The 14,528-nt window shown below is 48.5% G+C and overlaps 1 protein-coding gene across 2 annotated transcripts in view; it reads left to right on the top strand.

Annotated features, from left to right (window-relative positions):
- The window catches only part of BACH2 (BTB domain and CNC homolog 2), a 182,327-nt gene extending 167,910 nt beyond the window's left edge, over window positions 1-14,417 (top strand). For both annotated transcript variants that reach the window (XM_029047528.2, XM_029047530.2), the window contains 2 exons: window positions 6,243-6,449; window positions 8,162-14,417. In XM_029047528.2, the coding sequence (XP_028903361.1) occupies window positions 6,243-6,449; window positions 8,162-8,623 (669 nt within the window). In that variant the 3' untranslated portion in view covers window positions 8,624-14,417. The remainder of the gene's footprint in view (window positions 1-6,242; window positions 6,450-8,161) is intronic.
- The last annotated feature ends 111 nt before the right edge of the window (window positions 14,418-14,528 follow it).

The following is a 14,528-nucleotide window of genomic DNA, read 5'->3' as shown; positions in this document are numbered from 1 at the left end:
ACCAAAACTGTGACTTGCTGCCCCATCCTGCGCAACTCCTCTCTTTTCCTTCTTTTTCCTCCATCCCTTTATTCTCCTTTTTTTAGCTCAGATGTCTGTGTCTTGTCCAGAGGAATTGCTGATAAGAGAGCAAGTCCCACCCAAAATATGGACAGTCTGTCTCATTTGACAGGGTTATTTTTTTTAATATTTTTTTTTTAGGGATGGGGTGGATGCGGGAGAATGAAGAAAATGCTTCCACTGGTTTATTTTTGTTCTTCCCGAAAAAGAAGACAGAACAGTTGTGTCAAAGCTGCTTTAGTGGTTGATGGTACCTACGAGTTGCTGGTAGTTTCCTCTGACAGTCTGCCCCGTGGCTGCCCCAAGAGGAAGGTTAGGGTTATTTATTGGAATTTAATCCCAGTGACAAGATTACAGATGTTTTTTCTGCTTCGTTAGGGTCCAGCAGCAGTCCGTCTTAAAAATAGCAACCCCAAGAATAGCCTGGAAATCATGAATCCCGTAAGGAAGGACATGTCAGCCCGTAAAATAATCCGGAATTGGAACTCCCCTCTCCTGTAATCTCCTGCTTTAGAAAAATATTCATTTGCACTTTGCAAGAGTAAACTTTTTGGGTTCTAGAACAATGGAAAGAGAGAAATCTACCCAAGAAATGGGCCATTGTATAAACATATTCCCTGTTGTTCTGACACTGTTACAGTAAAGTCTAAAGTTGTCCCACTCTTATACTCAAGTTTTCCTGGAACTAAAGAAAGCAATAACCAAGATGGCAGGATTGATAAACTGGTTTGTCCTAAAATTATTTCTATCTACAATGTTAGCTCCTCGAGAGCAGAGATCACATCTTTCATTCATTCATCGATTGTATTTATTGAGCGCTTACTTTATGCAGAGCACTGTACTCAGCTCTTGGGAGAGTAAAATATAGCAATAAATAGCCCACAATGAACTAACTTGAGAGTACGCTCCCGAGCCCGTGATACAGTGCTCTGCACCCAATAAGCGATCAGTATTAATGGCTGAATTGTGTTTTTTATTAAGCACTTACTATGTGCCAAGCACTGTACTGATCACTGAGATAGATACAAGATCATCAGGTCCCATATGAGGCTCACAGTCTAAGTAGGAGGGAGAACAGGTATTGAATCCCCATTTCACAGATGAAGGGACTTGAGACACAAAGAAGTGAAGCGACTCGCCTAAGGTCACACAGCAGGCAAGAATGGCAAAGCTGGGATTAGAACCCAGGTCCTCTAACTCTCAGACCTGGGGACCCCCTCAGCTCTCGTTCACACCCCCCCCCCCAGTCTTCCGGGAGGAGGTGACTCACCTCAGAGGGATGGATGGGCGGGAAGCGGGGCAGGTGAGGGAGGGGAGTTATCGGAAGAGGAAAGGGAATTGGATTGCCTGGAACCGACCTGAATTCCGAATTTTGATTCCCTCCGGGGAGACAGCCCCCCTCAACAACCCCGTTGAAAAAGCACAACCCACAGAGACAGATGCAGAGCCTCTAGTCAGTGGCTTAGGCGCTCCTCGGCGGGAGCTGGAAGGCAGAGGAGAACAATGGCTTGGCTTTGGCTTTGGCACCAGTGAAGATGCCAAGCAGAAGATTTCTGAGTAGGGAGCCATGGGGGCGGGAAAGGTATTGTTTAAAACCCTCAGCTCCTGCATACGGAGGCTTCTTTCCCATGGATCCTGCCAGGTGCTGTCGTTCGGGTTTGAGAACGGTGGCTGTCCCAGCAGACTGTTGGGCCTGTCCGCTTTATTCAGCCAGTCAGAGTCCTTATTGAGCAACTACTGTGTGAAAGGTACTGCACTAAAGTGCTCGGAAGAATTAGGAGACCCCTCCGCTGCCTTCGAGGAGCTTGCGATCGAAGGATTTACAGCCTCGAAGGAGGAAACACCCAAAGGATCCCGCTGATCTGACTTTGTTCCCCGGTTAGGTCCCTCGAAACTGTGGCAGCTCACTGCACATTTCGAACCCGGGATAGGTGGGCTGGAAGCGGGGCCGGTGAAGAAGCAGAGAGAAGATAGGAGGCAGGGGAAACGTGAAGTTTCAGCATTTGTTAAGCTCCGCTCTGAGCCTGTTTTCTCAGCAGCAGTAGTGGTAATAGTTAAGCTCTTTAAATCACTGTAAATTATTGAGGCAGGCAGGAATCCCTTCCTTAGAGCCATTGCAAAAAGAGAGAAGTAATTGTGCTGGTATATATGAATGTATTTTATTTATTTGTGTTTTGGCTGCTTGCATTTCCTTGGAGAATCTGATCTCTACACTTGCCGGCTGCATATTTGGTCATTTATTGCCAGTTTCCAATAGATGCAAGTGGCTCTTCCCAAACTGACTCCTCGAAACTCTCTCACTGAGCCTCTGGAAATACCCTTCCCCTCCCCTCCCACTTTCTGGAAAAGAGGAAAGCAGAGTCGCTTTAGGGTCAGCATCCAAAGGCTAGAGAGAAACCAAGCCCCTACCCCAGAAAGCAGCCACGACGTATTTCCCGCCATGACCAGTCATCACATCTGACACACGGCTCTGTAGCCGGCCGAGGTTTTTCAGCCCCGCCTGGGACTGAATGTACGTTTACTGTCCAAAGGTCACGAAAGGGCAATCAAATATTCTTTCATATCATTTGTTAGCCGTCTGCAAATATAATAGTCTAAGGTCGGCCTCTGGAACACAAGCAAGGAGCGGTTTTTCCTGGCTGCCTTGACTAAGCATTTCAAATTGCACTAAGCTGGCCAAGGCATTGAGCGTAAAGCATGTCATCATCATCATCATCGTCATTAGTAGTAGTAGAAATAATAATAATAATAATAATAAGCTATGTCTGGGCTGAAATTTCCCAGGAGTTACTGGGACAAGGCTCGTCAAGGGACACAAGGGGAAGCCTTTTTAGTGTCTCCCACAAGAAGGTGTGGGCTTAGAGAGGGACAGTGGAGTATCTCAACAAAGAGGAAAATCAGAGGCTCACTGGCCAGAAATCCCAGGGTTCAGCCAGTCTCAGGTGCCAGGCTGTGCGCTTGGGGGAGGAAAGGGTCTGTGTTTGTGTGTGGAGGCAAAGAAAATTTGCTTTAGCGAACACTTGTTGCTAAAGTTGCTCTGAACCAGCACCGAAACAATCAATGGTTTTTACTGAGTGTTTACTGTGTGCAGAGCACTATATTAAGCCCTTGGGAGAGAACCATATAATAGACTTGGCAGATATGTTCCATACCCACAATGAGCTTACAGTCTAATGAAAGGAACTGAATGTGACTCATCAATACGTTCATTCAATCGTATTTATTTCAGTCATATTCATTGAGCACTTACTGTGTGCAGAGCACTCTACTAAGTGCTTGGGAGTATACAGTACAACAATAGACACATTCCCAGCTCACAATGAGCTTAAATCTTGGAGGGTTAGGAGAAAGATAGACATTAATATAGACAAATAAATTTCAGATTTGTACATCGGTGCCGTGGGGCCGGGAGGGGGGAAGAACAAAGGGAACAAGTCGGGGAGACGCAGAAGGGAGTGAGAGAAGAAGAAAGGGGGACTTAGGGAAGGCCTCCTGGAGGAGATGTGTCTTTAATTAATTAATTCAATAGTATTTATTGAGCGCGGTACCAAGCGCTTGGATAGACTTTGAAGGGAGGGAGAATAATTGTCTGTCGGATTGAGGAGGAAGGGAGTTCCAGACCAGAGGCAGGAACTCTCTTCCCCTCTTCAAAGCCCTACTGAGAGCCCACCTCCTCCAAGAGGCCTTCCCAGACTGAGCTTCCCCTTTTCCCTCTGCTGCCTCCCTGCCCCCCCTCCCCTCAGCTAAGCCCCCTTTTCCTCCCCTTCCCTCTGCTCCTCCCCCTCTCACGTCCCCTCCCCTCAGCACTGTGCTCATCCGCTCATTTGTATAGATTTTTATTACCCTATTTATTTTGTTAATGAGAGGTACATCCCCTTGATTCTATTTATTGCTGTTGTTTTTGTCCGTCTGTCTCCCCCGATTAGACTGTAAGCCCGTCAATGGGCAGGGATTGTCTCTATCTGTTGCCGAATTGTACATTCCAAGCGCTTAGTACAGTGCTCTGCACATAGTAAGCGCTCACTAAATACTATTGAATGGATGAATGAATGATGTGGGCGAGAGGTTGGAGGCGCAGTGAGAAGGTTAGCATTAGAGGAGTTAATGCTAATTATTATTAGGGGGCTGCTGTAGAACCCTGCCCACCGCAGAAGCCAGTAACACCCCCTGCCCCTCAACCGCCCATATCCACCCCACCCCAGTGTGGCTCAGTAGAAAGAGCCCGGCCTTGGGAGTCAGAGGTCACGGGTTCTAATCCCGGCTCTGCCACTTGTCAGCTGGGTGACTGTGGGCAAGTCACTTCACTTCTCTGGGCCTCAGTGACCTCATCTGTAAAAGGGGGATGAAGACGGCGAGCCTCACGTGGGACAGTCTGATTACCCTGTATCTACTCCAGCGCTTAGAACAGTGCTCTGCACATAGTAAGCGCCTAACAAATACCAACATAATTATTCTTCTCCACCTGATGTTGGTGATGGTCAGATGAGAAAGGATTCAGGGCTGTGCTGGAGGGAAATGTAGACTTCACTGCCATCTCCTGGACACTGCAGACACAGGCCACTCGGAAATGAAAAAGAATTAGTAGAGTCCTAAGGGGACACCTTGACTGTGGACCCGTTTTTTCTAAGAAACTAGGAAAGCGGGTGGGACAGCAGAGCTAGAAAAAGCAAAACACCACCCCTGGGTTTCTAGCAGTAATGTAGAAGAAGCCCAGCCAGTAAGAGGTGGGGAGTAATGTGAAACTGAAAGCTACTAGAAGCCAGGGAGCTAAGAAGAAGAAAAAGAAGAATGATAATAATAGTGGTATTCGTTAAGTGCTTACTATGTGCTAAGCACTGGGAAAGCAGTCAGAGCAGACTGAGTCCCTGTCCCACAGGGGGCTCACCGTCCAAAGAGTAGAAGAGATATTTAGTCCCCAATTTACAGATGAAGAAACTGAAGCGCAGAGAAGTTAAATGACTTGATCAAGGTCACACAGCAGGCGAGAACATAGGCCTGGGAGTCAGGAGGTCCTGGGTTCTAATCCAGCGCTGCCACTTTTCAACCATGTGACGCTGAACAAGTCATTAACCTCTTTGTGCTTCAGCTCCGTCATCTGTAAAATGGGGATTTAAGACTGTGAGCCCCATACGGGACGTGGACCATATTCAATCTGATTAGTTTGTATTTATCCCAGCGCTTAGTTCAGTACCTGGCACATAGTAAGTGCTTAAAAAATACTGTGGGGGAAAAAAAAAGGGCAGAGCTGGCATTAGAACCCAGGTGTCCCGACTCCCAAACCTATGCTTTTCCCTATGAGCATTTCCCATAAGGCGTATGTCCCCAGCAAGCTTTAATATGATAGGCTGTCACTTCGGGCTCCCCTCCTTAGTGATAAAAGACACAAGAGATGTCTCCAGCTTGGCCTTGCCTCATTTCTCGTCAACTACCCTCTCCTGTTGCCAGTCCTCTGCCCTCCAGGAGTTTACATTCTAAATCTGGGAAGAAATATCTCTTGGTTCATCTAAGCATCGCAAGTGGGATATGTTCTATCCAGGGAAAGTTTGAAGGCCCAGCACGGGTGGATGGGTTGTAAATTCCCCGTGATTGTTTCTGGTTACCCCAAACTCTCTGAGGACTCAGGTCACCCCTTTCATTCCGAGGCTCGAGCGTCATGGACGTGCTGCCATTTTGTGTCGACCTGCAAGACCTTGGGCTGGTCACTAAGCTTCTCAGGGCTTAAGTTTCCTCCTCTATAAAAAGGGGATCACATCTGATTTGGTTGTATTGTATCTGCCCTAGCGCTTAGTGTAGTGTTTGGTACATAGCGCTTAACAAATACCACCGTAATCATTATTATTATCAGTATCTTGAGGTTTTGCTACGTGGAGGAGAGCAGTTGATTCAAATCAGTTGGAGCACCAGCATAGGTAGGAAAATCCTCTTGTTGCAGTGTTTTTGTGGTAAATTTTATTTTTAAAATCTCCATTGGATGTAATAACCAGCATCTTAAAACAGCTTCAAAACCTAAAAGAGAATCATTCAGCCTCTCCCCTTCACTAATCCCAACAAGGCAGCATTTTAGGTCTTTCATCCATGGATTTTGCCAGTTCCCCTGCAGTTAAAGCATTTTCCCTTCTGCCTGAAGTAAAAACAGACTGTGCCTGCAGGCTCACCAATTCACCACTCATTCTGGGTTGCAGGTCAAACTTCCCTTTCCTGTGGATCAAATCACCGATCTTCCGAGGAACGATTTCCAGATGATGATAAAGATGCACAAACTCACCTCAGAACAGCTCGAGTTCATTCACGACGTTCGCCGGCGCAGTAAGAATCGCATCGCCGCTCAGCGCTGCCGCAAGAGGAAACTGGACTGTATTCAAAACTTAGAATGTGAAATTCGCAAATTGGTGAGTGACCAGTGAAGGACAGCTCCCTCAAATGGCGTGACCTAGGGAGTAGAGCATGGGACTGGGAATCTGAAGGGACTGGGTTCTAATTCTGTCTCTGCCACCTATCTGCTGGGTGCCCTTGGGCAAGTCACTTCACTCCTCTGTGCCTTAGTTACCTCACCTGTAAAACAAGGATTGAGACTGAGAGTCCCATGTGGGAGCCCCGTATCTACCCTGGCACTTACGACAAGTCCTTGACACATAATAAGCGCTTAACAAATGCCATCATTTTGTTTTCTTCCCTTCTATGCTGTCTCTTCCTCTCTTTTTCCTTCTCCCTCAGTAGGTCGGTCAGTCAGTGGTATTTATTGAGCGCTTACTGTGTGCAGAGCACTGTACTAAGCACTTGAGAGAGTACAACATAATAAGACACATTTCCTACCTACAGTGAGCTTACAGCCTTATCTCCCTCTCCTTGTATCTATATCCCTCTCCATCACTCTTGCCCCACACAGACACACACACAGACACCCCCCCCCCCCCCCCATCTTCATTCACATCACTCCAAAGACTAATAGATACCTTTTCCGGTCCTTTGAAAGGGACCTCAAAGCTAGCACATAGATAGATGGGGAATTTGAAGGACAGGGATTATGGCCCCTATTGTACGTACAGAATAACAAGGTTCAGAGAGGTTAAACAACTTGCCCCCAGACCCAAACTGCCTTCAACCATGCTGATTAGGAAGTAGCGATCGAAGAAGTGCAGGTCCCCCAAGGAAAGCCCCCTGGGAGATGGTGATGACTGGATTTTGTTTTCTGACCCTCTCTATTTCCCCTGCTGCATATACATGGCATTTACATGAAAGGCATATCCCCTGGCTTTGGACACCGTTCTGGCCTTCCAGGGATGCTGCAAACTCTTCCAGTGTTCCCATTCCCATCCTCTGCCTTTAGCGTCTTTATCCGGTTTTCATACTCGACCCTCAGATTCCTCTTCCGTGGCCCGTGCAGCTCTATCACCATTTCACCTTGGAATCCTGGAGTCTGGTCAGAGGTAGAATTTTCACAGGGGCCTTTTTCCAATCCAATTCTCCCAGCCACGCAGGCCCCTCTCCCTTTCCTTTTCCCTTACCTTGTTCCTTTTCTCCCTCCCTTTGCCTCTCTTAATAATGATAATATGGTATTCAGTAATAATAACTATTAATAACTTGAATAATAATAATATGATATCAATAATAACTATGGTATTTGTTAAGCGATTATTCTATGCCTCGCACTTACAAAGTGTTGGTGTAGCTACAAGACAATCAGGTCAGACAGGATCCCTGTCCCACATAGGGCTCACAGTCCAAGGAGGAGCGAGATTAGGTGTTTAATCCCCATTTTAAAGAGGAGGAAACTGAGGGATGGAGAAGGAAAATGACTTTCCCTAGGTCACACAGCAGGCAATCAATCTGTCATATTTATTGGGCGCTTACTGTGTGCAGAGCACTGTATTAAGCGCTTGGGCGAGTACCATACAGTAGAGTCGGTAGACACGTTCCCTGCCCGCCGCAAGCTTACAGTCTAGAGGGGGAGACGGACGCGAATAGAAAGAAAGGAATGACGGATACGGACCCAAGGGCCGTGTGGCCCAGGGAGGGAGCAAATCCAAGCGCCAGGACCCTCTCCCACCCCGGCCCGGGCCGGGATTCACCGCCTCGGCTGTGGTTCTGTCGCCTCCTCCAGGTGTGCGAGAAAGAAAAATTGCTGTCGGAGAGAAACCAGCTGAAGGCGTGCATGGGGGAGCTCCTGGACAACTTCTCCTGCCTTTCCCAAGAAGTGTGCCGGGACATGCAGAGTCCCGAGCAGCTCCAAGCCCTACATCGTTACTGCCCCGTCCTCCGCCCCGTGGACCTGCCCGCCGCGGCCCCCGGGATCAACCCCGCGCCCGCCGGTTTGGAGCCGGGCCCGGCCCCCACCTCGGCCGGGGAAAGGATGCAGTGCTGCCCGGAGCCGAGCCCCTGGCTCCTCAACAACGCGGCCGAGAACTGCACGGCGGGGAGAGGGCCGGACGGGCCGGGCCAGGGGACGTTCTCGGAGAGGGGGCCCCCCCTGGACCTGGGCAGCCAGACGGTGACCGTGGACTTCTGTCAGGAGATGACTGACAAATGCACAACGGACGAGCTGCCCCGGAAAGATTACACCTAGTGGCGGCGGCGGAGGCGGGAAGCCGGCGGGGTGGGCGGGACGGCCGCTCTGACGCTCTAGCGGGTCGTCGTTCACGCGTCGTCTGGAAAGGACGAATTTGGTGCACACTACAGTGATCTTAGCAGCAATACTGAATTTTTAAGTATTCCCTCCTCTCTCTAAGCAGGAGTTACCTTCACAATGGTGCTATCCCTCGCTCGCTCAAGCAGGGAATCGAACAGTGGGAACACTGTCTGTTTTTGTATGTTGATTTCAATCGTAACAGGGATGGACACGACACCTCTGAGGACCCCCCAACCACACAGCTTTTTCTCTCAGTGGCCCATGTCACCGAACCCTATCTCAGGAATCTCCTCTGAATGTTCAATTTTTCATGGAAGACAGCTTCTATACACATCAAAGTTTTATAGCTAAACTGTACATATTATATATAATATATAAATACATATATATATATATATAAATATCTATCTCCATATGCAAAACTCCCTGCATGCCTCAATCTTCTCATCCCCCAAACTGGAAACTTTCATTTCTCACATAGAAGCAGTTCCAACATTCCTTCCGAGTTCCCGCCTCCCACCTCCCACCTACCCCCGCCGCTTGCCCTCTGTCTTCGTTGCTAGCCGTTAGCTTGGTAGCTGTTAAAAGGCGATTTTTTTCATCTTCTCCCCTCTCCAACATCCCCCACCCCCACCTCCCACCCGAGTTCCCCCGTTCAGCAATTTCACTCAGTTTGTGCTTATTTATAAAACATTTCAACGTCGGAAGCTCATCTGAGGGTTTATTACCTATCTCTTTTTGTTTTCCTTTGCCTTGGGCCCATTCGAGGTGTGGCCATCTGAGCATTGTGGAATTTGGGGTGTGTTTGTCCCTTAGCAGACATTGTACAGTAATGGTCAGCTTTGCCACTTGCACTGAGTTTTGGGTCAAACCTATTTTCATAAATGAAGTCGCAACTTCAGTATAACTCACATATACTGTATATTCTTTGCTTTTTAGTTCAAAAAGTAAAAACGTTTTAGCTACTAAAAGCACTCAGGTGATAATTATGTAGGAAGAAAAACAGTCTTGCCAAATAATGAATTCGCCCTACAAGTGTGCAGGTGATAATCCGCTTGAATATTTTTGTAGCTCACCTTGCCATCCCCGCCTTTCACCCACCAAGCCGATGCCCGAGTTCACGGCCGGGAGTCCCGGGGGGTTAGGTTGGTGGAGGTGGTGGTGGTGGTGGTGGTGGTGGTGAGAAAGATCGGACTTCTCTCCCGAAATGCCTTTATTTGGGCTACTTGCCAGGCCTCATCCTGACTCTCTGGGCTTGCTTTCGGAAATCAGATTTAACCTGAACCTCCCCCTTCTCCTCCCCTCCGTCCCTAGCAGCGAGCAAGTCATGTTCATTTCAACCCTTGAGTCGATCTGCGCTCACTCTCCAAAGCGTCAAACACGTTGAAGGCCGGCCGTCCTCCCGCCGAGTTTGTGAAAGAAATGGGGACGACCCTCCGAGGGAATTTCTGGAGTTGATGGGCTAAAAACCGGAGTCACGAGTCTTCAAACGGGCCGAGGAATCCAAGCCGACTTTCCCTGGGATGGGGAAGACCGCGAGCCGTGCTTGGCTCCGGGGTCGCTCATCTCCCAAGGTGACTTTCCCTCCACGCACCCGACCCCCTGCCTCATGCCAAGGCCGGGCCTAAGGCCCCAGCAGGATGACCCGTGGACACCGTTCCTCTGGCTGGAAGCCGGAGTTCTCCTCTCACGCTAAAGTTTACAAGTAAGGTGTTACCCTCTCGAGATCTCTGGCGGGGCTCACGGTCGCTCAGCTTGGCTCAGCCAGCGTCTTTCTTCAGGCAGACGTTCATCTCCGCCACCCCCTTCCCAGTCCCGGAGTGCTTTTGACCGTCCACGCTCGGACTCCGGCCCGTGTTCCAGCGCGATTTCTCGCCTCGCTCATCCCTAGCTCCGGTCCAGCTCCGAAGGAGGACCACGGATGATTTCCTATGGGGTTAGGGTGCCGGACGGCGGGGAGTGGAGGGCGGTCTTTCCGATTCTTCGTTTGTGCCATTGTTTCTTTGGGCCAATATTGAGCCGCGTGAAAAAGAGAAAATTAGTGTCTAACGTAGGAGAAAAGTGAAACCATCATACCTTGTTTTAGTATTAACTTTTTCTGTACAAAATACTCGCCCTGAATGTTTAACTATGAATTGATCCCAGAGATTGCTGATCCAGTCAGTAAGGAGAAAAAGTAATTTCTTTTTTTCCAATGCTTTCTTTTTATAATTCTGCCTCTGGGATTGTGTGTGTGTGTGTGTGCGTGTGCGTGCGTGCATGTTTGTGTGTGTGTGTGTACATGTGCGCATGCGTGCTCTCCCAGGACACAAATTCTTTTAGCACTCGTTTCGGAGAATTCCACTTTTTGTCATTGCTGTTTCAATTTCTGCACCTCGTGAAGCAAATCCGTACTTCCCTCACCAAGGTTTGGGATGGTGGAGGATGGCGGTGACAGATGGAATTTAAAACTAAATGTGAATCACACGATAGCTTCATAGGCTTGTGCTTTGGGGAGGAGAGGTGTCAACTGACAGTATTTTTTAACTCTCTTGTGTTGCCTTATTTTTTGTTGTTGTTGTTGTTGCTGTTGTTGTTTAAAGTGACCTCTTCCTTTAAAAACCAACACGTGTTTAACGAGTGTGTAAGTTACGAAATCCAAACCGGCTTTTTGGCTTGATTAACCCTGTTTAGACGACTCACGTGCAACTGGTATCCTTGACTGCATTCCATCTGTGGGTTATCTCTGTGGACATTTTCCATTGGCCCAGGCTCTGGGCTGCACCTCTGGCCTCTCTTTTTCCCCCCCTCCCCCTCCCCCTGCACCCCCCTGGTTCTTTTCTGTCCCCCATCCTGGGGGGGGGGGGGGGGAGCGGCTCCGAAGAGGTCTCATCGAGCAGGTCCGGATCGTTTGGCTATTTCATTGTTTACCGTGAGCCCTGCGTGGCTGGTTTGGTGAAGTGGCTTCGTCTGACCTTTGCTCTTTTGAGCTGTGGGACTGTCAGACTGTTGCTGGATGAACAGAAGGGGACATTGAGAAGGACTCGCTCCAGCCCCGGGTCCAGCTGAATGGCCTAAAATATTCAAAAGCAAACCCACCATCCCCTCTCTTTCCCCCCTTCCCTCCGCCCCCAAAATCAAGATGCAAAAGTGGAAAGAAAAAGTTTGTAAATAACAGCGGTTGTGGAAGTGTTTTCGACAGCGATTGCTTTCCCCCTGAAACACAACAGCTGCCGGGTAATGGTCTCCAGGGGTCCCAACTGGACCCATGTTGGTTTGAAATTGGGGTCTTTTAGGCAGCCCCCCCAGTGGAAGAGTTGGGTGGTGGGCTACACCAACCTTGGTTTCCTCTTTCTGCCTACGTCTCGGACCCCCCTCCCCCGTCCCCCCCCACCACCAACCGTGAGGTCTGCCTCGGTTCTACTTGTATTTTGCCAGAAAACCTCATTTCATTTAGGCTTAGGATGCTTTTTGTCAGGTGTGTGCTTCACTCCATAATATATTTATTTCTCTGCATTATCTGGGGGTGCCTTGAAACTAAAATGGAACTACACACTGATTCTGGAACAAATTGGTTGAGAGAAGAGGGGAGGGTGGAGAGGGGAAAGTCAACCCAGTCGTACCGATATTTATATCCCGGACATCCTACGGAATTGACGACTCAGGCATCTGAGTTGATGCTGCAGTGTGGAGCTCTTATTTTGTATATTGTACAAGTAATTTATTTAATGTCTCTTTCTAAGGGTATGCTGCTTTGAAGATGCACTATATTTTGGGATTTAATCCTTCGAGTATTGTTTTCCCAAGGAAGTAAAACTGTTTCCTTGCAAAGGCTGACCCTGGAGACTAGTGGTGCCGGACGGCTAGGGGTCTCTTAAAAGGGAGTGCGAGGCGGCCGGCCCCGAGCATGATGGAAAACGGCGGCCGGCCCCGAGCTCGACGGGCAATGGCTACGGGGCGGTTCAACCCCACCGACACCAGTAGTCGCCGGGCAAATTTTCTGGCTCATTTTACAGTCACCAAAGCGCCTACAGGGAAGCTCTGGAGACCAATCGTGCTAAAATCCCTGGGGAGGCGGGAGTTTTGCTGAAATTAGAAGTAAACGGGAAGTTGGAAAAACAGGCTGCTTGCCCCTAGGTGAGGGTCTTTTCCCAGGAACTCAGAAAGCTTTCAAAGCGAGGCTCACTGCACGGAGTTCAAGCCAAGCCTGTAGCCGACCGCGTCCAAAGTCGCCCACTTGTTCAGGATGGGGCTGGGGCAGGAGGATCCGAGAAGACAGTTTCAACGCTTGTGTTAAACGTAGGGTGGGTGCAGCTTAAAAGTTCCCCCACAAGACTTCGTTTCCTGCGGGAGCCTGCGAAGGCCGAATAGCAAAGGGGACCCCCACAAGACGGTCTTATCCTAAAAACTGAGTATTCCTCCGGAGGGAAAGGCTCTCGATGTGGGTTATGTCTCTGGCAAGGCAGTAGAGATGGTGATACGCTCTGGGCGGATGGAGTATCCATATCCACACGGGAGGTGTGTATATGTATGTGCTTGTGTATAATATGTATATGTGTATTTATATCGTCTGAATTATTTTACGACCCAGGCATCGGATGTGATGCTGTAGACTACTATAGATATATGTGTGTGTGTACACACACACACATATATCTCTATATCTATCTACATAATTTGTGCACACGTGTGTGTGCCAGTGATACGTGTGTATATAGAAAAGACCTATTGTGGTAGATTGGGCATGAGCTATTAATCGGACAGGGCATCGGTCTTACTGGCGCTGAAAAGTGTATGTACAGTATTTTCCTACACTCCACCACGATGGATATTATTTATATCAAATGAATATCAGCGACTCGCTTTCAATTGTAAAATGAGCATAATGCTGCCGTTTCATGAAGAAAACCACTCTGTCGGGAGGGCGGTCGGCGTAGCTTCTATTTACCAGTGGCCCCGGGGGGACGTGGGAGGACGGGATGAGGGTCTGAGCTGGACCCTCCAGGAGAGAGCGGGGCACGGCAGGACCCGCAAGCTCTCCCTTTTCGGGAGAAAGGCTCCCCCGGCCCCCCACCCCCCCACCGGCGGAGGGCGAGTCGAGGGCCAGGGGTCCCCCTTGGCTTGGAGGGCGGGCTGCCCCCTCGAATTTGTTCCAGAACCAGTCAGGTCCAAGTGCACCTCTAATCTATGCCTTACAACCTGCAGAGGTCATATTCAAAACAGGGTTTTACCAGTGTATGCAAGGGGCACAAAGCCCCTCTCCTCTTCCTCCCCAGGTCAGACAATATGGACAGTTTTCACACATATCTACCTGTATACTCCTCTGTACCTCTCATAACTGGTCAATGACTGTAACAGGTTACATCAGGTGTTTTTCTACATACTTTTTACACAGATTCTATGCGATTAATGTAACAAATTCAATGCATCATTTTATTGTACTAGTTCTTAAGCCTGTCTATTATTTTTTTTTTCTAGGTGACTGTGGTTTCTCGTGATTTTTATTGTAAAAATGAGATGGCTGTTGATGCTTACTCTCTGTTACTAAGAATTTTTACCTTTTTGGAAAATAAAGCATTGCTATGAACTAATGAATTAACTTCATTTACTCATTGTAAATACAGTATTGTGGAGGAAAAAAAAAACCGAAAAACCCTTTTCATTCATTTGAATTGCTAGTGTTAACTGAATTTTGTCTAGACACCATTTCTGTTGATGAAATAAAGACATATCATTATGTATTGTAAATTAATCCTCTCTGCCTCCAGACTTTCTGTGCCCCAGGCTCTCTCGGGTTTTACTTCACCCTCCCCCATTTCCACCCCAATGCTATTTCCCCTGGATCTGGTTTGAGTTTCTGCCT

The sequence above is a fragment of the Ornithorhynchus anatinus genome, chromosome 19, assembly GCF_004115215.2.
Source record: "Ornithorhynchus anatinus isolate Pmale09 chromosome 19, mOrnAna1.pri.v4, whole genome shotgun sequence".
Taxonomy (NCBI): Eukaryota; Metazoa; Chordata; class Mammalia; order Monotremata; family Ornithorhynchidae; genus Ornithorhynchus; species Ornithorhynchus anatinus.
This window is presented reverse-complemented; position numbering and strand designations above follow the sequence as displayed.